Source organism: Prionailurus viverrinus, chromosome C1, assembly GCF_022837055.1.
Source record: "Prionailurus viverrinus isolate Anna chromosome C1, UM_Priviv_1.0, whole genome shotgun sequence".
In the NCBI taxonomy this organism is placed as follows: Eukaryota; Metazoa; Chordata; class Mammalia; order Carnivora; family Felidae; genus Prionailurus; species Prionailurus viverrinus.
In genome coordinates, this window is record NC_062568.1 from 57796613 (window position 1) to 57819931 (window position 23319).

At 40.8% G+C, this 23319-nt stretch overlaps 1 protein-coding gene and 1 non-coding gene across 14 annotated transcripts in view; one reads left to right on the forward strand and one right to left on the reverse strand.

Annotated features, from left to right (window-relative positions):
- Positions 1–23319, reverse strand: part of MYO3B (myosin IIIB) — a 489550-nt gene that overhangs the window by 191205 nt on the left and 275026 nt on the right. For all 13 annotated transcript variants that reach the window (XM_047872791.1, XM_047872792.1, XM_047872794.1 and 10 more), the window contains 6 exons: positions 21593–21719; positions 20610–20820; positions 19620–19767; positions 18207–18360; positions 16956–17044; positions 14874–15003 (listed from right to left, as the gene is read on the reverse strand). In XM_047872791.1, the coding sequence (XP_047728747.1) occupies positions 14874–15003; positions 16956–17044; positions 18207–18360; positions 19620–19767; positions 20610–20820; positions 21593–21719 (859 nt within the window). The remainder of the gene's footprint in view (positions 1–14873; positions 15004–16955; positions 17045–18206; positions 18361–19619; positions 19768–20609; positions 20821–21592; positions 21720–23319) is intronic.
- LOC125174140 (U6 spliceosomal RNA) lies at positions 4756–4862 on the forward strand. Its single transcript, XR_007155271.1, has one exon. It is a non-coding gene; the product is annotated as a U6 spliceosomal RNA (small nuclear RNA).

The window sequence follows — 23319 nt, forward strand, 5'->3', positions numbered from 1 at the left end:
GCTTTTTAAAATGTGGTATTAGAACGTTTTACACCCCACTGGACAGCATGGTTCTACAGATCGAGAAACAAAACAGAGCCCAGTGAGAGCTTTTAAACTCCAGACTGAAGGTTTGGGCTAGAGATTATTAGGGGTTTGTCTGTTTGACTTTAAGGTTCCATCTAATCAGGGGAGGTCCTTCATGCAAACCCCTCAATGTACAGGTGGGAAGCTGGTTCAGAGAATTAATTAAACATGAGGGATGCAAAGTACCAATCGACATCTAAGTCTCCTGACTTATGGTCCAGGGCTCTTTACTCCACTGCAGCTGATGGGCTAGAAGAAACTAAAAGTAGAATTTTAAAAAGGAATGAAACACTTAAGCTGCTTACATTTAAACATAAAGAAAACAGCACTTGGAGAATGCAAACTCAAAACCTAAAAGCATTCAGGGGTAGGGGAAAAAACACAACAAGAATTACAAGATACGCTATCTCACCACCACAACCACACTATGCCTGCATCTTGGCTTCAATAAGCCTAACAAAGAAAATCAAAGATTCTTCCAGGCAAGGGCTGAAAAGGTGTGAGGTTTCTCCTGCAGCTGTCCAGCTGTTGCCAGGACAGAAGGCAGAGGAGGATGCTGTCCTTCATGGAACCTCCCCGAGGCAGCACAGATTGTGGCCACACGTCTCCCACCGCCCCCAGGGCAGCCACATTTCTAAGCAAGTAAGTGGATCTCATGCTTCTTGGTACAGTTTATACTTTAGTCAACTGTGTGCTCTTTGCTTCTGGGAAAGTCCCCATCCTGCCCACTGCAGCCTGGAAGGGGGCTAGCCATCCATTTCAGATGCCAAATGTAGCTGCAATCACATCTGTACTTCTCTGGGTCCTGAGTCCAAACAGGGCTTCATACTTGTTCTTCTAGATTCAGATTACAGAATTCTAAATGGAAGTTCTTCTCCAAATTTCACAACTTGTTAAATAGATGTCCAATGATCGTGGGCTTCCAACTAACACCATAAACCATGGGATGACCCATATTTCCAACACACTTCCAGTGCTCTCAGGACTACCAGGAAATTCTGGTCACAAACTGCACTCTCTGCCTGAACAGACTCAAATGAACACCTCGTAGGTGCCAGCGGCTTCTCTAGGAGTTAGAAAGAGGACCTAACTAAATGGACAAAATCCTTTCCTCATGGAATTTACATTCCACTGATGCAAGGAGTTGGGCCCAACCCAAAATTTCCTGAAGGAGGTGAGGTCAGGGCAGAGTTGGGGAGATTAGGATTAGGAAGCAGGAGAGGGGGAATGATGGAAGGTGTGGTGATGAGTGTGGAGGTGGGGGACAGAAGTAACTCCAGAAAGCAGAACTCATGTGGGCAATGGCGTGGAGCTGTGAAGTACTGTAAACAGTCCCAACCATATGCTATATATATGCATAAAATAGAAGACGCAGTCTCTGTTCTCACAGGGCTAACAGTCTTTTCAGGTACACAAGACGGTTACATGAGACAGAACTGCACAGCTGGGTAGACCAAGCACTGAACTGCAGTTCTGATTACAGATTGTTGGAGATGAAGAGCCCAGGTAATTACCATTTGCTACTTCTGTTATTCATGAGTGACCCTCGGTGTCACTTGCCCTATTCCTGAGACAAGAATCTGACTCTCGCCCACTCCAGGCTGATGCTGGGAGGAAACGGACAGCCTCCTAGGGTCACATATACAGAAAGTTTTGTGGTTCTCTGCTGTGTCTGGAGCATGAAATCAGCATATTGAGGCATCTCAATTCATTGGGGATAAACAAAAAACATATCACCTTTTCCTGTCACTTCCCCCACCCACGCTGACCTACCCTTCTGTGAGGATGGCAGTTCTCTTAACCATATTTCTGCCCCATTCACAGATTTTCAGATATTTTCTGTTATTAAATATTTCTTTTGGTTTTGAAGATTCATTCTTATTTGTTTTTAACTTTTGATATCATATTAATTCAAAGCTTTTTTCCCCCCACTCTCCCTTTCCTTCCAGGCTGGATTGATGGCTCTCATGGCTTGAGGAAGTCTTCTCTCTTCTCTAGATAGTTCCTCTGGTATGGAAAAAGGGAGAAAGGAAAGGGGAGAGAGCAGAGCTCTCCTTCCCTGACTGGGTGAGGCTGCAAACACTCTCTGGCAGGTTACAGCTGTCCCTGGGGCTTATGCGGAAAGGTGGTGGCCCCCACATGTCCCATAGGTATCAGGCTTATATTGAACAGCTCCCTCAGCTCTTAGTGACCTGTTATGGGTTGCACTGTATCGCCCCCTCCCACTCAAATTCATATGTTCACATCCTAACCCCCAATACTTCAGAATGTGACTGCATTTGGAGACAGGACTTCTAAAAGGTGATTCAAGTCAAATGAGGTCATATGGGTGAGCCCTAATCCAATATGACTGGTATCCTCATAAGAAGAGGAGATTGGGGTACACAATATACACAGAGACCAAGGGATGACCACGTGAGAATACTGAGAAGGCAGCCATCTGCAAGTCAAGGAGAGAGGCATCAGAAGAAATCAAACTTCTCGACACTTTAGTCTTGGATTTCTAGATTGCAGAACTGTGAGACATTTCTCTTGGTTAAACCACTGTTTATTTGTGGTGCCTTACTGTGGCAGCCCTAGTAAATTAATACAGAATCTTAAATTTTCTCTAAATACAGAGTAAATTAAATACAGAGTCAAGATTTGGATTTCAGCTTTAGTTTCTACCTTGCAGGAGTTACCAAGTTATTTAACAAAGATTTATTGAGGACTTACTATGCACTGGGCATTGCTCTAGGTCCTGGATATACCATGGTTAAGAAAAAAAAAGACTAATAAGGTCTCTGCTCTCAAGGAGCATACAGTCTAGCACCGGGGATTGGGGAAGGAGGGTGATATACAGATAGGACAGGACAACGTCAGATCCCAACGGAGATAGTTATACAGGGCAGTATAACAGAGTTAGTGTGGAAGTGTGGGGCCACTCTCCACTGGGTGGACAGAGAAGGCCTCTCTTTGGAAGTGATATATGAGCAGGATTCTGGATCAGAAGATGGAAACAGACCTGTAAAGATTTGGAGAAAGAATGTTCCAGGCAGACTGAGCAGCTAGTTGCAGAGTCAGGAACAAGACTTGGAATATCTGAGGAATAGAATGAAGACAGAGAGTGAAGGGTAAAAGTTCAAGAGATAGGGACAGAGAGAAGGGCAGGGATGGACCATGTAAGAGTTTGTAGAAAAGGAAAAGAATTTGGATTTTATTCTACATGTGATAAGGGGCCATTGGAGGTTTTAAGCAAAGGAATGAGATGATCAGAGTTACGTTTTTGGAAAGACTGTAGTTTAGCTGTTAGACTGTAAAAGGCAAGAGTAGAAACAGAATTTAGTTAAGAGGTTCAGGTGAGAGAAGCATCACCCTACTATCTGCCTTCATTTTCAGAGAAGGCAATTGCAGAGAGAGGGATCAGCAAGTACAAGGTATCCTACATAAAACCTACACCTAACATCATACACAGTGGTGTAAGACACAATGCATCCCTGCAAGATCAGGAACAAAGCAAGGATGTCTCCTCTTATCACTTCTATTCAACATTATGCTGGAAGTCCTAGCCAGTGAAATAAAGCAAGAAAAAGAAATAAAGGCATAAGACTGGAAAGAAAAATACACATTCCTATTTATAGACAACATGACTGTCTGTGTAGAAAATCCCTAGGAATCTAAAAAACCAAAAACAAAACTCCTAGAACTAACAAGCGAATTTAGCAAGTTTGTGGGTGAGGTCAATACTCAAAAAATCAATGATATTTCTGTATACTAGCCAAACAACTGAAAACAAACAAGCAAAAAAAGTGTACTAGCTCCAAAAACTGAAATACTTAGGTAATAAATCTAACAAAAACATGTACAGGATCTCTATGCTGAAACAAAACACAGCTGACTTTTGAACAACACAGGGGTTGGAGCGCCAATCCCCTACACAATCAAAAATCCATATGTAACTTTTGATTCCCCCAAAACGTACCTACTAATAGGCTACTGTTGACTGGAAGCCTTAATGAATAAATAAAACAATTAACACATATTTTGTATGTTATATGTATTATATGCTGTGTTCTTACAATAAAGTAAGCTAGAGAAAAGAAAATATTACTAAGACAATTATAAGGAAGAGAAACTACATTTACAGTACTGTACTACATTTATTGAAAAAAATCTGCACACAAGTGGACCCATGCAGTTCAAACCTATGTTGTTCAAGGGCCAACTGTAATGATGAAATAAATCAAGTAAGATCTAAATAAATAGACATACTGTGTTTGTGGATTGAAAGACTTAATAAAGATGCCAATTCTTCTCAAATTGATCTGTAGATTTCATGCAATTCCAATCAAAATTGTAGCAGGATTTTGTACAGATATAGACAAATTACTTTTACATTTTATATGGAAAGGCAAAGGAACTGAAATAGCCAAAACAATTTTGAAAAATATTGGGGTGCTTGGCTGGCTCAGTTGGTTAAACATCCGACTTCATGTCAGGTCATGATCTCACAGTTCGTGGGTTCAAGCCCCATGTCAGGCTCTGTGCTGACAGCTCAGAGCCTGGAGCCTGCTTCAGATTCTGTGTCTCCTTCTTTCTCTGGCCCTTCCCCACTCATGTTCTGTCTCTCACAATAAATAAACATTAAAAAAAATTTTTTTTAAGAATAAATTTGGATGGATTGCATTACCTGTTTAAAGATTTATTATAGTGCTCGCTTTGGCAGCACATATACTAAAATTGGAACGATACGGAGAAGATTAGCATGGCCCCTGCGCAAGGATGACACACAAATTCGTGAAGCGTTCCGTATTTTTTCGTCACCACTAAACCAGCCCTACAAGAGATCCTAGGGGGGATCCTGTGAGACAAAGTACCAGAGACATTGCTACAAGCATGAAACCTACGGACATCACAATGACTCTAAACCCGTATCTTTCTATAATAACACTGAATGTAAATGGACTAAATGTGCCAACCAAAAGACATAGGGTATCAGAATGGATAAAAAAACAAGACCCATCTATTTGCTGTCTACAAGAGACTCATTTTAGACCTGAGGACACCTTCAGATTGAAAGTGAGGGGATGGAGAACTATTTATTTTGCTACTGGAAGTCAAAAGAAAGCTGGAGTAGCCATACTTATATCAGACAAACTAGACTTTAAATTAAAGGCTGTAACAAGAGATGAAGAAGGGCATTATATAATAATCACAGGGTCTATCCATCAGGAAGAGCTAACAATTATAAATGTCTATGCGCCAAATACGGGAGCCCCCAAATATATAAAACAATTACTCACAAACATAAGCAACCTTATTGATAAGAATGTGGTAATTGCAGGGGACTTTAACACTCCACTTACAGAAATGGATAGATCATCTAGACACATGGTCAATAAACAAACCAGGGCCCTGAATGATACATTGGATCAGATGGACTTGACAGATATATTTTTAAAAAAATTTTTTTAATGTTTATTTTTGAGACAGAGAGAGACAGAGCATGAACAAGGGAGGGTCAGAGAGAGAGAGAGAGACAGAATCTGAAGCAGGCTCCAGGCTCTGAGCTGTCAGCACAGAGCCCGACGCGGGGCTCGAACTCACGGACTGTGAGATCATGACTGAGCCGAAGTCGGCCGCTTAAGCGACTGAGCCATCCAGGCCCCCCGACAGATATATTTAGAACTCTGCATCCCAAAGCAACAGAATATACTTTCTTCTCGAGTGCACATGGAACATTCTCCAAGATAGATCACATACTGGGTCACAAAACAGCCCTTCATAAGTATACAAGAATTGAGATCATACCATGCATACTTTCAAACCACAATGCTATGAAGCTTGAAATCAACCATAGCAAAAAGTCTGGAAAACCTCCAAAAACATGGAGATTAAAGAACACCCTATTAAAGAATGAATGGGTCAACCAGACAATTAGAGAAGAAATTAAAAAATATATGGAAACAAACGAAAATGAAAATACAACAATCCAGACGCTTTGGGATGCAGTGAAGGGAGTCCTGAGAGGAAAATACATTGCAATCCAGGCCTATCTCAAGAAACAAGAAAAATCCCAAATACAAAATCTAACAGCACACCTAAAGGAAATAGAAGCAGAACAGAAAAGACACCCCAAACCCAGCAGAAGAAGAGAAATCATAAAGATCAGAGCAGAAATAAACAATATAGAATCTAAAAAAACTGTAGAGCAGATCAATGAAACCAAGAGTTGGTTTTTTGAAAAAATAAACAAAACTGATAAACCTCTAGCCAGGCTTCTCAAAAAGAAAAGGGAGATGACCCAAATAGATAAAATCATGAATGAAAATGGAATTATTACAACCAGTCCCTCAGAGATACAAGCAATTATCAGGGAATACTATGAAAAATTACATGCCAACAAACTGGACAACCTGGAAGAAATGGACAAATTCCTAAACATCCACATACTTCCAAAACTCAATCAGGAGGAAATAGAAAGCTTGAACAGACCCATAACCAGCAAAGAAATTGAATCAGTCATCAAAAATCTCCCAACAAATAAGAGTCCAGGACCAGATGGCTTCCCAGGGGAGTTCTACCAGACGTTTAAAGCAGAGATACCTATCCTTCTCAAGCTATTCCAAAAAATAGAAAGGGAAGGAAAACTTCCAGACTCATTCTATGAAGCCAGTATTACTTTGTTTCCTAAACCAGACAGAGACCCATTAAAAAAAGAGAACTACAGGCCAATATCCCTTATGAATATGGATGCAAAAATTCTCAATAAGATACTAGCAAATCGAATTCAACAGCATATAAAAAGAATTATTCACCATGATCAAGTGGGATTCATTCCTGGGATGCAGGGCTGGTTCAACATTCGCAAATCAATCAACGTGATACATTACATTAATAAAAGAAAAGATAAGAACCATATGATCCTGTCAATCGATGCAGAAAAGGCATTTGACAAAATTCAGCAACTTTTCTTAACAAAAACCCTCGAGAGAGTTGGGATAGAAGGAACATACTTAAAGATCATAAAAGCCATTTATGAAAAGCCCACAGCTAACATCATCCTCAATAGGGAAAAACTGAGAGCTTTTTCCCTGAGATCAGGAACACGACAGGGATGTCCACTCTCACCACTGTTGTGTAACATAGTGTTAGAAGTGCTAGCATCAGCCATCAGACCACAAAAGGAAATCAAAGGCATCAAAATTGGCAAAGATGAAGTCAAGCTTTCACTTTTTGCAGATGACATGATATTATACATGGAAAATCCAACAGACTCCACCAAAAGTCTGCTAGAACTGATACATGAATTTAGCAAAGTTGCAGGATATAAAATCAATGTACAGAAATCAGTTGCATTCTTATAGACTAATAATGAAGCAACAGAAAGACAAATAAAGAAACTGATCCCATTCACAAGTGCACCAAGAAGCATAAAATACCTAGGGATAAATCTAACCAAAGATGTAAAAGATCTGTATACTGAAAACTATAGAGCTTATGAAGGAAATCGAAGAAGATATAAAGAAATGGAAAAACATTCCGTGCTCATGGATTGGAAGAATATTGTCAAAATGTCAATACTACCCAAAGCTCTCTACACATTCAATGCAATCCCAATCAAAATTGCACCAGCATTCTTCTCGAAGCTAGAACAAGCAATCCTAAAATTCATATGGAACCACAAAAGGCCCCGAATAGCCAAAGTAATTTTGAAGAAGAAGACCAAAGCAGGAGGCATCACAATCCCACACTTTAGCCTCTACTACAAAGCTGTAGTCATCAAGACAGCATGGTATTGGCACAAAAACAGACACCCAGACCAATGGAATAGAATAGAAACCCCAGAACTAGACCCACAAACATATGGCCAACTCATCTTTGACAAAGCAGGAAAGAACATCCAGTGGAAAAAAGACAGTCTCTTTAACAAATGGTGCTGGGAGAACTGGACAGCAACATGCAGAAGATTGAAACTAGACCACTTTCTCACACCATTCACAAAAATAAACTCAAAATGGATAAAGGCCTTAATGTGAGACAGGAAACCATCAAAACCCTAGAGGAGAAATCAGGAAAAGACCTCTCTGACCTCAGCCATAGCAATTTCTTACTGGACACATCCCCAAAGGCAAGGGAATTAAAAGCAAAAATGAACTACTGGGACCTTATGAAGATAAAAAGCTTCTGCACAGCAAAGGAAACAACCAACAAAACTAAAAGGCAACCAACGGAATGGGAAAAGATATTTGCAAATGACATATCGGACAAAGGGCTAGTATCCAAAATCTGTAAAGAGCTCACCAAACTCCACACCCGTAAAACAAATAACCCAGTGAAGAAATGGGCAGAAAACATGAATAGACACCTCTCTAAAGAAGACATCCGGATGGCCAACAGGCACATGAAAAGATGTTCAGCGTCGCTCCTTATCAGGGAAATACAAATCAAAACCACACTCAGATATCACCTCACGCCAGTCAGAGTGGCCAAGATGAACAAATCAGGAGACTATAGATGCTGGAGAGGATGTGGAGAAACGGGAACCCTCTTGCACTGTTGGTGGGAATGCCAACTGGTGTAGTCACTCTGGAAAACAGTGTGGAGGTTCCTCAAAAAACTAAAAATTGACCTACCCTATGACCCTGCAGTAGCACTGCTAGGAATTTACCCAAGGGACACAGGAGTACTGATTCATAGGGGCACTTGTACCCCAATGTTTATAGCAGCACTCTCAACAATAGCCAAATTATGGAAAGAGCCTAAATGTCCATCAACTGATGAATGGATAAAGAAATTGTGGTTTATATACACAATGGAGTACTACATGGCAATGAGAAAGAATGAAATATGGCCCTTTGTAGCAACGTGGATGGAACTGGAGAATGTTATGCTAAGTGAAATAAGCCATACAGAGAAAGACAGATACCATATGGTTTCACTCTTATGTGGATACTGAGAAACTTAACAGAAACCCATGGGGCGGGGAGAAGGAAAAAAAAAAAGAGGTTAGAGTGGGAGAGAGCCAAAGCATAAGAGACTCTTAAAAACTGAGGACAAACTGAGGGTTGATGGGGGGTGGGAGGGAGGGGAGGGTGGGTGATGGGTATTGAGGAGGGCACCTTTTGGGATGAGCACTGGGTGTTGTATGGAAACCAATTTGACAATAAATTTCATATATTGAAAAAAAATAAAGATTTATTATAAAGCTACAATAGTAAAGACAATGTGGTAGTGAAGAATTCCATACATAGATCAATGAAACAGACGCACACAAATATAACCACTGATTTTTGACAAATGCTAAAGCAATTCAATGGAGAAAGGATAGTCATTTCAAAAGTTTTAGAACTGGACATATGGAAAAAAAATGAACTTCAACCTTACACCTCACCAAAAATTAACTCAAAATGGATGCTAGGTCTTAATGTAGAATGTAGGGGCACCTAGGTAGCTCAGTTGATTAAGCATCCAACTTCAGCTCAGGTCATGATCTCAGGTTGGTGGGTTTGAGCCCCACATTGTTCTCTGCGATGACAGAGTGGAGCCTGCATGAGATTCTCTCTCTCTCCCTCTCTCCCTCTCTCTCTGCCCGCCCCCCCATGCACTCTCTCTCTCTCAAAATAAATAAATAAACTTAAAAAAAAAGTAGAATGTAGAAGTATTTATTGAGCATCTACTCATACACAGTTCTGCATAGACACATGGGAGCACCCTGGCTCTCCTAGTCAGTCTTTAACACCCCTGTATAAGTTTCCTTTGTCACCCTGAAACTGTTCTCTTTAGAAGCCTGACTTGACCACCCACACTGTTTCAAAAGGCATCAGAGGCCCACTCTTGGCTCAACAGACTGCCATCATTTCTCCATCTTGCTTCCTTCCCTCTGCCCTGAGTCCTTTCCTCGCATTCTGTTTCCTTAATCATCCTGCTGCCTACCTCTCCTTTCCAGTGCTGTAGACCCTGGCTTAGCATGCCTCATTACTCCCAGACTGCTCAATTTTCTCTACTCTACATTAAAATGAACAAACAAAACAAAAAACCAAAACAAAAACCTCTTCCAAGAAGTCTTTACAGTTAAAAGAAGTTTTACCTCAATCAACCCATATTTCCATGACTTTTCCTTCTATTTTTACTTGTATAGACTCAGTGCTTATATTGTCCCCAAGTATTGATTTACATGCCTATTCATAATTTACATTTCTTTTGTGTATCCTTTATACATTTTAGGATCCGCACTATCTGTCCCTGACTATTCGGGCTGAGATTTTCTTTTATTCCTTCCAGAAAGGACTATGTATAACACCATATCTAGATAGATGCTAAATATATAATTATCTACTGACTGAAATACATTCTTAAACAGAAAGAAGCAGGCCTCTGTGTGAGAAAGAACTCACCCCTCAGGGCTTCCTGACAGGATTGGCTCATTAGAGCTGCTGTTTCAGAGGAGGCAAGCACTGCCCATGGCTGTGACCCTGGAACCTCGTCATTTGGAGTCAGCTCATCCTGCCAGACCCATTTTCTGAACTTCCAGCATGGAGGAGAAACCAGCATGGAAGTGAAAAGTGAAAACTCTGAGAGACAGTTCCCAAAAGGCATCCTCTTAAGAGCTGAATGCCCAATTTGTTAAGTTACAGAATCAGGAACAATCAAATATTTCAGCAGTGATGGTGTTGGAGTCCTTTGCAGATATAATGTGGGAGCTCATCTTGCCCACCCACCCCCATCCGAATAAAAGGAGGAACCAATGGAAGTGAAGATAAAGAGACTTTACTGTTGATTTTCACTTCACATCAAATTCCAAGGGAAAGACCTGGGGAGCCTGGACAGGAGAAAATAAAACTCAGTTCTAGATTCTGAAGCAAAACCAGACTTTGAGGCTCAGAGAATATTCCCTTTGGCACTACTTTTGTTTTTCTAGTTTCTCCCTAGTTCCTAACTCCTTTAAAACTTCAAACTCCTATTTGGAAGTCAGAATTCACAATTCAAAGACAGAAATGGATTCTTCAAGTTCCTTTTGAAACTTCCTCTTTTCTTTCTTCCCTTGAGCCTTTTGAACTTTTCTCTAGTTTATTAGTAGCAAGCGGAATGTTTCCCAAACAAGGAAATATGCAATGAAACCTTGTTATAACATCTTTCCTTTTAATGTTTTTCCACCTAGATCATTCAGTTTGAAAAGTCCCAGCTGAAGGGTTAGAAAGCAACGTTGCTGCCACATCAAATTTTCACACGTGAAATCTTCAGAGATTTCCTATTGAGAGGAAGGATTACAAAGAAAATTTCACCACGTTTGAAGTGGCCCATGTACAGGCAAGACAGTGGTCCTGAAAGTTTGAGAATCCATGTTGTCTGCAGCTGCCTCCATTCGCCCAATCACCACCGAGCGTCTTGGAATGGGAGTGTCATCAGGCACAGGCATCTCTCTCACCAGATGCAGCTATGTGCCAGGAGGGGCCGCTGGCAAGGGGGCTACAGAAATTTGGGAGGAGCCCTGCACCTCGTGACTTCACACCCCATGTTTTTTTAACCTTTTCAGTATTTGGGGATGTACAACATGAATGGGAAGGTGGGTACAGGAAACAGGAAAATGTCAACTGGATTACTTTCTCTGATTTTTATTACAGTTTGACACAAAGACACATTGAGGTTAATCCTCTCAACCTTGATAAGAGATTAGACCAACCGATACTTCTTCTATCCACTAATGAAGGGACTGTTACCTGCCCAGCAGCCCAGAGAGGAGGCTGACTTAACTGGACAGGAATGTCAGCCAGAAGCTCTCTGATGCCTGCATTTGAAAGCAAAAGGCTGCAGCGGTCTGGCTACCAGGAAACCCCAAATTAAGTGAATAGGAAATCTTAGGGAAAGAAATGAAAGTTTTTCTTTGCATTTTAAGATGTCTTCTCTATCTTTTGGAAAATAAAAGTGCTATCGTGAAATAGAATGTACAGAAAAGCGTGTAAAACACACGTACAGCATAATAGATTATAAAGCAAACGTACTCGTAACCACCACCAAGACCAGGAGTCAGAGTACTACCAACATCCTACAACATCCTCTTCTCCCAAAACCGGAGTCCAACACTGGACCTCTTTTTAAAGTCTGATGCTAACAGCCTCCAAAGCTTCCCAACTTTGACTTCTCTCCTTCCTCTCTGCAGTTCATCTCCTAAAAGAAGTTTGTAAAGTAGCTTCCCATAACATCTATGCTCACGGAACTAGTAACCCATTTCATTTTAATAAGACAAGTATTTAAGGGTTTGAAGCAGGATAAATAAAAATAAAAACAACCAAGAAAATGGTTTCTCATGCACTGAAAATATCAGCATATTCATTTTCAAAATGCTAGGTTATGTGGGACCTTGCTTCCAGCCAGAAAACCATTTCTGCTTTCATAAGGGGCACATGCTGAAACAAGTATATGCAATTTCAGTGAAAACACCACGAACTATTTCTGTCCAGTAAGGTTTTCCCACCTTCAAAGGCTGTAATATACTAAAACCAAAAAATATAGAGTATGGATGTTTTAAAATTTAGAATCTTAATTAATATTCTGACCTTCACCATTGGATGCACAATCTCTTTAGAACTGATGTTTGAGGGCAAATATCATCATAGAGAGAAAAATTCTAGATAGAAAGTGAAGGTAAAAGAAAGTTCCAGTTGCTTTAGAGCAAAGTCATTTTATCTTTATATTCACCTCACTGCCTAAATGATGCCTTATTATTAGAAGCTATTCTATAAATGTTGACTGAAGCCACTGTTACATGAGCAGTTTCAGAAAAAGAAAATAAAATCATGCTTATTAGTTTTGATGTGTTTTTGTGGCTTCTTAATTATATTCAAAATGTGAAGAAAATAAGGCTTAGGATTTCAAAAGAAATTATTATGCACAATATAGGGGACTCAGGAATACAAGGAAGCTTGTTAGGAAAACACACTTGTTTCTAGTCTTCTTTTTCACTTCTATTTCCTCCAGGATGTGTGGAACGCAGTTTGAAGGCAAGATTCAGAAAGAGTTACAAGATAGGAGAAAAACTCTTTCAGAGAAAAGCAAAAATCAAAAAGAAAGGAAGGAAAAAAAAAAAAAAAAAAGCAGAGGCTATCTCTTTGTTCCTGTTCCTTTCCCATGTAGGCGGATCAAGGGCAAACAGAAGGCTTCTTCAGAGCCTGACTTCTTGCATAGCACCACCTAGTGGCCCAGGCTGAGAAATTGTTTTTATGTTGCCAACAGTTGAAAAATTGGAAATTCCAAAGTTGTGAACAGATTTGACAAATCATTACTTATATTTATGAGAGAGTGTAAATGCCAACTGACAAGTCATTTAGATAAATTTCATTTCAAAGAGCACAAAGTAGGGGTCTTAATGATGCCTGTATCTTTGCCCCTGCACATAAGTTGCCTGATAAGACCTAAGTGTCTGGTGAGGAAGCCCCAGCCCAGCTCACATCTGGTCACTCTGAAACCGATATTTATAATTCTAGCAAAAACAACACAACTATTCCTGTCCAGTAAAATTTTCCCACCTTCAAAGGCTTTAATACATTAAAACCAAAAAATAAATGATATAGATGTTTTAAAATTTAGCAGCTTGATTAATATTCTGACCTTCAATGTAGGATGAACAATCTCTTTAGAAACAATTTTTGAGGGTAGATATCTTCATAAGGAGATAATGAGTAAAATCCCAGCTCTGCCCAAGGGAGGTCTGGAAAGAAAGCTGGAGGGCAGTCTTCTCATGGGCATCCTACTATCTTTGTTTAAAGGAGCATGTTTGAAGAAAGTTAAGAACTGGTTTCAACTTTCTTTCCAAGTTAAGATAAAGCAAAGGCTGTAGACTGTAGCTTTTTTCTTAGCCAAGCTTTTCATTCCTCTGCATGTTGCTAAAAGTCAGACCTGGCAGCCACTCTCTTTAAGCAGACGAAGGCCCCAAACTACACACGGGCACCAATGATTTCAAGAGGGGAGAGGGAAGAAAGAAAAAGAAATTATGAACAGTGACAAAGAGGTCTCTCCTCCTTTCATAAAAGCATAATGCAGCTGTTTCCAGACATACCTTCAGAAACATAATGCCCTTGAGAGGAAAGCTTTGAGAAGACCTGGTCTGCTGCTCAGCCAAAGGCAGCAGATCCCAGGTAAATCAAAGGAACTTGACCCAAATGGAACCTATTTGGCAAAATAGCAATGACAGGGAAGTTCTGTTCTTCAGCCCTAGTTTCCTGCCTCCTGTCCTAAGAACTGACTGCACAACTAAACAGAAGCCATTAAGCAGAAGCTGACTCTAAGTAGGCAAAGGCCGGCACGTAGCCCAGTGATGGACCTATTCTAAATTGATTAAGAGAGTGGGGTTATTGACTGGGTGGTGAATTGGACCAGGTGACCTCTGAGGACCCCATGACTGAATAACCTTCGGATTCACCACATTCCCTCCACTTAGGTTCATACGTGAACAGAAATAATCTTCCCAATAACTCTAGGTAAACTGAGACCACCCTGGAGTGCTTAGCACGAATTAGTGATTACATATGGCTTTATAAATGAAGAAGGAAAGGTGGCAGGCAGAGAAATGAGGAGTCTAAGAGTTAATGTTATAAAAGGTGTGTGTGTGTCTGTATGTATGCCCAGTATATATACACTGATGCTATGCAATTAACTTGAAAAAGAAACAATCACTTTCCTTTTCATGAATTTGGTTGAATAGACCTTTACCCCTGCTTAAAGTTCAAAGTGGTAGTAGTGGAGCCCTGGCAGTATTTGGACACTAACAAGAAAACTCCAGCAGTGCTTGTAGAAGCATCAGGCCCAGGGAGGTCAGGGGCTCCAGGTACCTGTTTTGGTCAAAGGAATTGAGAAGAGCTGCTGAAGAAGCTTGTTTTCTGACGTTCTCAGGACTACAACCACATCAGCAGGTAGAGTATCTCTGTTTTTCTCAAGAACCCCAGAAGCATCATATAATACCTGCAATGTAAACAGCAAATAGCAAACTAGTCAGTATCACCCATTGCTAGCAACACTGGTAAGTTGTCTGAGGTCAGTCATTAATCGACCAATGTACAGAATTTGTCTTGACACAGTTGTGCTTTTAAATCCAGTCCACAAGATAAGGAGGAAAAAAATGTAATTTCTGACACACCAATTTATCTTAACTTGTTGTCCAGGTGCTCTTTGAAAAAAAGAGTCATATCACATCGGAATAATAATGAAAATACATTGGGTACTATATCTTTGGTCACTATATGTAAAGCATCCATCCTATGAGGTAAACACTATTATTATCCCCATTTTACTGGTGGGTGAACAGAGTCCTAGAGAGAAAACAAATAATATGCACATTTCACAAGTGACAGGCAGGCTTCCAAACCCAGACACTTTGGGCTCCGAGCCCATACCCACCGTACCGTTGTTGCTTCCCAAGGTACTCACGGCATGTGATCGCTCAGGGATGCTGAGCCATTTTTGGTTCTCAGAACAGGAGGGATCCAGGTCAGAGAAATTTTAAGAACACTCCAGAGAAATAAGCATTGAGTGACAAATGAATTCAGAAAAGAACAGGAGTCCAGAAAGAAAAAGATCCTTCCTATCCATCCCCCGCCCCTTAAAATCAAGAAAGGAGAAGAGGGAGAAAGGGAAGATGGTGAATAGGAAATAAGTATAAAAGGACATGGAGACAGACTGGAAGTGTAAGGAAGAGGATAGGAAAGGAGGGAGCAGGCTAGATAAGGGCATCTCAGACGTCAAGGACATCAATATATGGGCAGACATCAGTGCTAAGGTGAGTGAACGATCTAAGGGTAAAAACTGGGTTGCAATTTCTAACAAATATCCAAAATAGATACTATGCACTATGTGGAGAGAAAAGCAATCCTCTCTACTTACATTAGAATTGCCTTTCAACCAACCTCCAGTCAGGCATACTTAATTTCAATACTATGATATGAATATGAAAAATGATTTCAGGGTGCCTGGGTGGTTCAGTCAGTTGAGCATCTGATCCTTGATTTCAGCATGGGTCATGATCCCAGGGTCATGGGATTGAGCCCTGCACTGGGCCCATACTGAGCATAAACCTGCTTAAAATTCTCTCTCTCTCTCTCTCTCTCTCTCTCTCTCTGCCTCTCTCCCCCATGCGTGCTCTCTCTAAAATAAAAAATAAATAAATAAATTTTTTTAAAAAGTAAAAATAATTTCAATAAATCTTACATCAACAAAATAATCCAAAATTCCTTTTATTGAACTCCTACCCATGTTTTTTGGACCCAGGGCCTCAGCAGACCCCCCCAGAACCAATTAGCCATAATTCCAATGGCTCCTTTGAGAGTAACTCAAGCAATGAGTTGTTGGCTGCAGAACTAGAGAGTTTCCTGAATTAGTCACTACTCTACTTCAGGAACTTGACATGAGACTGAGGCATAAGTTACGAAAGGTGGAAATTTCTGTTAATGATATAAAAGCTTAATATCTGGATGAAGTGAATTTTTTTCCCTTTTTATCTAGACATTTTTGGTTCCCTAAAGACACATAGAGTTAAACTGCTAAAAACTGAGCCCCACTGTGATATGAACCCTCCACTGCTACCTACACATTTCCAAATAACTTTAATGTGCACATTCACTGCTCAACACTGGGAAAGCTATACTATGTTCTCTCTCTGGAGAGCTGTCACTTCTGGGCCAAACCTCAGGTGAGAGGCAGATGGCAGCTCCATAGTCACCCCAGCGAGAAATTGCTTCTTTACCAGGGGTGACTTTCTGTGAGCAGCACACTGAAAAGTTTGGGAATTATGATTAGGTGTTCAAGAGGAATTAAAAGGAGAAAAGAAACCCGCAAGAAATTTTGTGAGCAGCACAGACAGGGTAATATGGACACTGACCCCTGTCAAATTCAGGTTTAATGACACACACTTGCCTCACCTTTCCAGCATAGTGCAGGATGCCAAAGCACAGCTCCACTCCTTTGGGCCTCCAGAAGTATTTGCATCGCAGATTATCTTCAAATTTATCTGTGTGGATTTTCATGTTTAAAAGTTACAATGAGAATTGTTGGCTCCTTCAAACAAAAGGTCACTCCTGGAGCCAGGAGTGACCCCAAATAAGGGATTTCAGAGCAGTCTGATAGTGTCGTTGTATGTACAACAGTAGAGAAAAATGCCCAAGTCTTCGTTTAGTTGTTTTGTATTTGTCTTTAGCGTCAGGCGATGCCCTAACATCTTGTTTTGTTCTAAGAACTCCTAGCACGGACACTGATGACACCAGAACTCTGACCAATTAGCTTTAGAACCATAAAGATATCCCACAGAAGAAGGCAAACAACCCTTGTTTAAACTTATCATGGCAACTTGTGACGATTTCACAGGTAAAAGGAAACCACCGAAGGTGACAATGTCAACTCCTGAAGAGAATCTCTCCCACCAATCAATTTCCTATCTGGGGAAAAGACTTGAAGCTTTCTGTTCCTCCCTCAATAAACAATGTTTGCTACTGTTGTAACTGAGAGCCTACTCTGTGTGAGGATCTGTGCTAAGTACTAAATTGATACAAAGATTGGGGCTTTGTTGCCCTAAATATCTCACAATCTAAGCGAGGGAAGGGATCATGTACAACACTGAAGACTGGAGAAGCAGATGGACAAAGGGAACGGGGATAGAATACAAAGGGCCTTTAATGCTAGGATGAGGTGTCTTACTGGCAGGCCGCAGACAATAGTAAACTAATGAAAAGGTGGCTTTAGAAAGACTAAATTAGCTGGGATGTCCAGGGTAGATAGGGTAAGTATGAGTCTAGAAGCCATGAGACCAGAAGGGTCTTCTATACAAACTTGGACTAGAGGTGGATGGGATCCAGGCAAAGATATGAGAGAAGGGTATGAAAAGGAGGAGAAGCAATTATTGGTTATAGGAAATAAGGGACAGGAAGGTATAAAAAATGATATTGACAAAGGATAAAGGTATTTACGTTGGCAGCAATAGGAGTGTGAGGAGGGCTTGGTGATGGGTTTGCTTTAAGACACAATCTATCAGGACATTTGCTGAATATTTCAATGCATTAATAGAGCCTATACTTGCATAGCCTACCAGGTGGCCAAAATGCTCAGCCACGCTCATTTGATGACATGAACCAAGTTCTCTTCTGAGTGCATTATGGCCTTTTACAAAAGATACCTACCAACCAGGGTCTGATCAGTTGCTTGGGGAAATCGACTTTCCTCATCCAAAAGTGCAAGCAGTCCCAGGGGCTTCTGGAGGAACATGTCCAAGAGTGGGCGGTTGTCCTCATACATCACAGGTGTAGCATCAATGCCTTCATTCTGATATTCCACCTGGAGGGAAATGGATTGTGAATGTCTCCAGCCCGAAACTGGCCTAGGTGGCACCAGGCCGCTTTGGCATGCACGTTCTGTGTCTGCAAACACTGACTGTATGTGGAAAACAGGCTGTTTTATGGGTGTAGCAAAGGAGTCTTCTGCATATAGCACCGTGGAAGCTTTGGGTTTAAGTCTGACCTACAGGCACAGCCTGTGGCAGGCAGCTGAAGTCAGCAAAAGAAGGGACAGTGCTGTCTCCCAAATACCAACTTGGTAACTTGTAATTTAGAAACTGACATGGAATGGAAGGGAAGCTGAAAAAAAAACTATTTTGGTGATAAATATGGTTTAAACCAGGAAGAAAACAGACATCTATCTTCTACAAAGGATTCTGCAAGGGAATCATCTCCAGCTGGAAAACAAAGAAAATTCCATATTTCCCAGGGAAAATAAGTGCAAGGAGCCTTGACTGAAAAGGAGGTGGAATTTCACGCAGAGTGGGAGGGGAGGGGAGGTGTGGGTGATCCAGATTTATCCAGGTCCACTGGTAAAACCAATACTTCGTGTTTATCTAATCACAGCACAGTGTGTGTATGCCTTCACTTCTACATTAAAACAAAGGGCTTAGTATGTTTCATTGTTGAACAACTTCATACAAGATAGAATCTTGGGGTTGGGGTAGAAATTAGGGTGGAGGGGAAGGTCCCCTAGCTTTTGGGCACATGAGCTTCACACTCAATTTGATTTACCATTAAACTCATAGTGGAAAGACTTCCATTTGGAGAAAACCAAGAACATATCTTACTCCTCCCTGGAGACATTCCACCCCCACCCCAGCAGTTACTGTGGGACCAGGTGTGCAGGAGATAGGGGATGGGGATGGCCCCTTTGGGAGTTAAGAACAGTAAGAACCTGTGCCCTGAATTCAACATCATCCTGTGTCATTTTGGACACTTATTTTACTTAAATAAAGTAGGAAGAGAATGTAGCATTTTGGACAAGGTGCATGAAACAGTTTAGAAGCAACAATTAAATAACTGGCTTGTCACCAGCTCCACTCAAGTGAGGAAATGTAACTTTCCACAGAAATCAAGACTTTTTTTTCAGGCTAAATTTAGACTATTTATTTTGACAGGACAGGCAGGACTGCCTCACCAGTGGTTTTTTCCTTAGAATCTTTTACCTGTTAGCCTAACAGGGTTTCCCCTTCTAATTGTGGGCAGCTTGGAGGCACCTTCCCCACCAGGTTTAGTTACTTCAGAGTTCACTATTACCTGCTCAAGAGCAAAAACGTGCTGGTTGAAATAGTACTGGATTTGCTCATTGGCAATGTTTATGCAGAGCTGCTCAAATGAATTTCTCCCAAAGTTCTCGAATCCAAAAATATCCAAGATCCCCACATTCATACCATCATCTGCACTACTGCATTGAAGAGAAGAAAAAAAATTGTTCAGGGAAGAAACATTCATCTCAGGATGATGTTAAATACATATGCCCGTGTGTTTACCAACATATATACCCACTCATGGAAAGCAGCATTCAGCCACCTCTGAAGGAAGAAACAGTTTGTGTTTTAAAGTATTCATTCCTTCAGTTTTTAAACAGTCTTTCCAACTTTTTTTAAGCAGTAGAATCCTTTAAAATCTTACTCAGAAACTCCATAAAGAGAAAGATTAACGAGGAACCACTCTATTGGAAGGGGCTAGAACTGCTGCCCATTCACTATTTCACCTTCCCACCCATAAGGCTTAATTGGAAGAACACTCTTTAGAACTTGATGTTGTCAATTCTTCCACAATATAGAAACCGTCAATGCTTAGAAAGAAATAGTAGTAACAGCAGCAGTAGCAGTAGTAATGTAATGATATAATGTAAATAATGTAAGATATGGTGCTTTAAAACTTTACATGAAACTACATCTCATTCTGAAAACAACACTATGAGGAGGATATCATTACCCTCATGTTACAGATGAGAAAACTGTGACTTAGAATATGGGATTGATCCAGCTCTAGAGCTTAGATGCAGACCCAGTTTGCCCAGCTCCCAGACAAAGCTGTTCTCTTAAACACTACACTGTAACAGCTCTGTCAGTCATGTGCCTCTTCCATTGTCCTGGATACCATTCTCCTTTTAAAGGTGAAGACTTGAGAGCTTCACTAAAGAAAACTCATGAGTGGACCAAACACTTTCTCTTGCAAATCTAGGAGACATTGGGGTCAATGACAGCTCTCCCAGGGCCTCTGCTTCCCGAGGGAACTTGCCATATGCTTTTGTCTGGCTGCAGGAGTGTATTGATGCGATTTACAATCCAACTGAAGAGCCTCGCATACAAGGCTTTGGACATGGCATCTCGGACATCCGCGGCTCTGTCGACAGTGTTGGCACGGATGATGGTCTCACCCCGGGTGACCACACAGTGTGAGATAAGGGCCTCTTGGAGTTCTTCGGGGCTGATGCAGAGAAGGGAGGCAGCTGGAATACAGGGTAAGGATGACACCAGAGAATGTAGTCATCCATCCATCCATTCATTCATTCAGCCAGCATTTATTCAACATCCACTATGTGTCAGGCTCTCCCTAGGCACTTCAGATGCAAAGGTAAACAAGCCAGGTCCCTAACACCAAGAAGCATCCAGATGGACACAGTAACAGAGAATCCACACTGTTCTGAAAGCTCTTCCCAGGTATTTGATGAAAAAAAGTGAGAGGAGATGGTCTTTGGTCAAATAGCTGGGGACTACACTCTTCTCAAGAGTCAAAAAGCACATTACTTTATTAAAGGCAGTAAAAGATACTGTTTAACACAAATGGTTTTTATTTAAATCAGTTTTTTTTCCCTAACTCAGGATTTGGTTTCCTTGTGCCATCATCTCCTATAGAACTTCAAAAATAAATAGTGCCTGACTTCTCCCCTGGAGATGCTGATTCAGTGGATTCAGAGACAGATCCACCTCTTGTATTTTTTCAAAAACTTGTAGCTGGTTTTCAAAAGTAGCCAGTGTTGACACCACTGCCCAAAGTGACCTGCCACAAAATTCTTTTCTGCAGAGCATTTATTTGCAGCTTATAAAAAGAATTGTGATGGTCTACAAGACATCTTTTGGGAAATCCCAGTTGGTGAAAATACCCAAAGTCAGTACAGAGACCAGCAACAGCTACTCTATATTTTACAGCATCTCGAGAAAGTACCAAAGTGAAAGAAACATGTATTTTGGCTACACAGTGCACAGACATCAAACAATTACCATTTTCCAAAGCTTCAGCATTGGGCACCTCACTTTTATCAGTTTGATGTTGAGAGGAAATAGCTGCAAACTCAATGTTTCCAATATTCAAAATCCCAGCCAAAATTCTGTACACTGAGTGCACCTCCTGAAAAGGACAGCAAGAGCCATGTTTGGTCACTGCCAATCAAACTAACAAACCACCAGCACTGCTAGTTGTCCACTGAAGTCCAACACACACACATCCTTTTCCTGGGCACACAAATAATTTCCAAACCTTCCTTGAAGTTAGACAGTAGAACTAAACTCTTAACAAAGGAGCAAGAGGAATGACGTGGGCAATTCTGAGCCCAGTCTTACAGAAACAAGCATGCCTCCTCCATGCTTTCTTTCCCATTATTGCTGGCTGGAACGCCCAAAAACCCAGCCTCAACTATGCAGCTGACTAGGATTCCTGAGACTAATGACTGCATGGAACAAAGTTGTTCTGCAGCGTGAACCTCTCACCATGAAATGCTTCCGTCAGGGAGAACTGATCTTCTTTGTTCTTTATGCCACTTTGAGCCACTTCCCTAACTAATACCAACTCCCAAATTCAGGTATGTTCTTTCTTCAACACAAGAGAGGAGATGTTTCCTTAACCTCTTTTGAATAGCTTTTACGAAAGAGTTATCAGGGCATTTATTAATGGCTCATTGAACATTCTGAAGTTAAATAATAGAGTATATAATTATGAATGAGGTCAGGAAATATTCTGACTCACTAGAAATTATTTGTGATATTGTGATATAATAAAAACATAGATTTGGTCTTCACTCCAATCTCTGGCACAAGAGTTTATACAACCCTTGGGATTATGAGTGGTAGGTGTTAAAGGAATATCCTCTGTCATTCAGAGTAAGCCCCTCAACCGTAACTGAGCTCATGCCAATGAGGTGACTCTTAGGGAATGGGGGCTGGTTGCTAGAGAGACCACACATTAAAGGATAAGAATTTTTAGCTGAATCCTGGACTTCCAAGGAGGGGAGAATCCTGGAGATTGAGTTAATCACCAATTGGCAATAATTTAATCATTCATGCCTATGTAATGTAATGGAGCCTCCATTTAAACCCATAACTGATGAGGCTCAGAACACTTCCAGGTTGTTGAACACATGAAGGTGGTGAGAGGAGGGGTACCCCTTTCCCAAAACCTTGCCCTATGTATCTCCTCTTTCACTTGGCTTATCCTGAGTTTTATCCTTTATAATAAAGTAAACTGTTTCCCAAGTTTTTTGAGTCCTTCTATCCAATTAATAAACTCAAGTTTGGGATCTTGGGACCCTAAACCTCCCATTTCATAGCCATTTGGTCATTAGGAGAACCCTACTGAACAAGCAGGACTTGCCATTAGTGTCTGAAGTGGGAGCAGTCTTAGGGAACTGAACCCCTCACTTGTGTGATCAGATAATAACTCCAGGTAGACAGTATCAGAAGCGAATTGAATTATAGGAGAATTGGTTGGTATGGGGGGAAAAAAACTCCACACATTTGATGTCAGAGTGTTGTGAGTGAAGATAGTTTAGATTATCTAAGCCCTATTTTTATATTGAAAGTTAAATATATAAGTAGCCCTAGTGGTAAAATATAAAGTACATTTATTTATTTAAACATATGCATTTCCTATAGGTGAGATAAATGGGTAGCCAGTAAATTTCTGCATCTTATGCTTATAGATAGAGAAAAGTACTTCCACAAAAACACTCAGG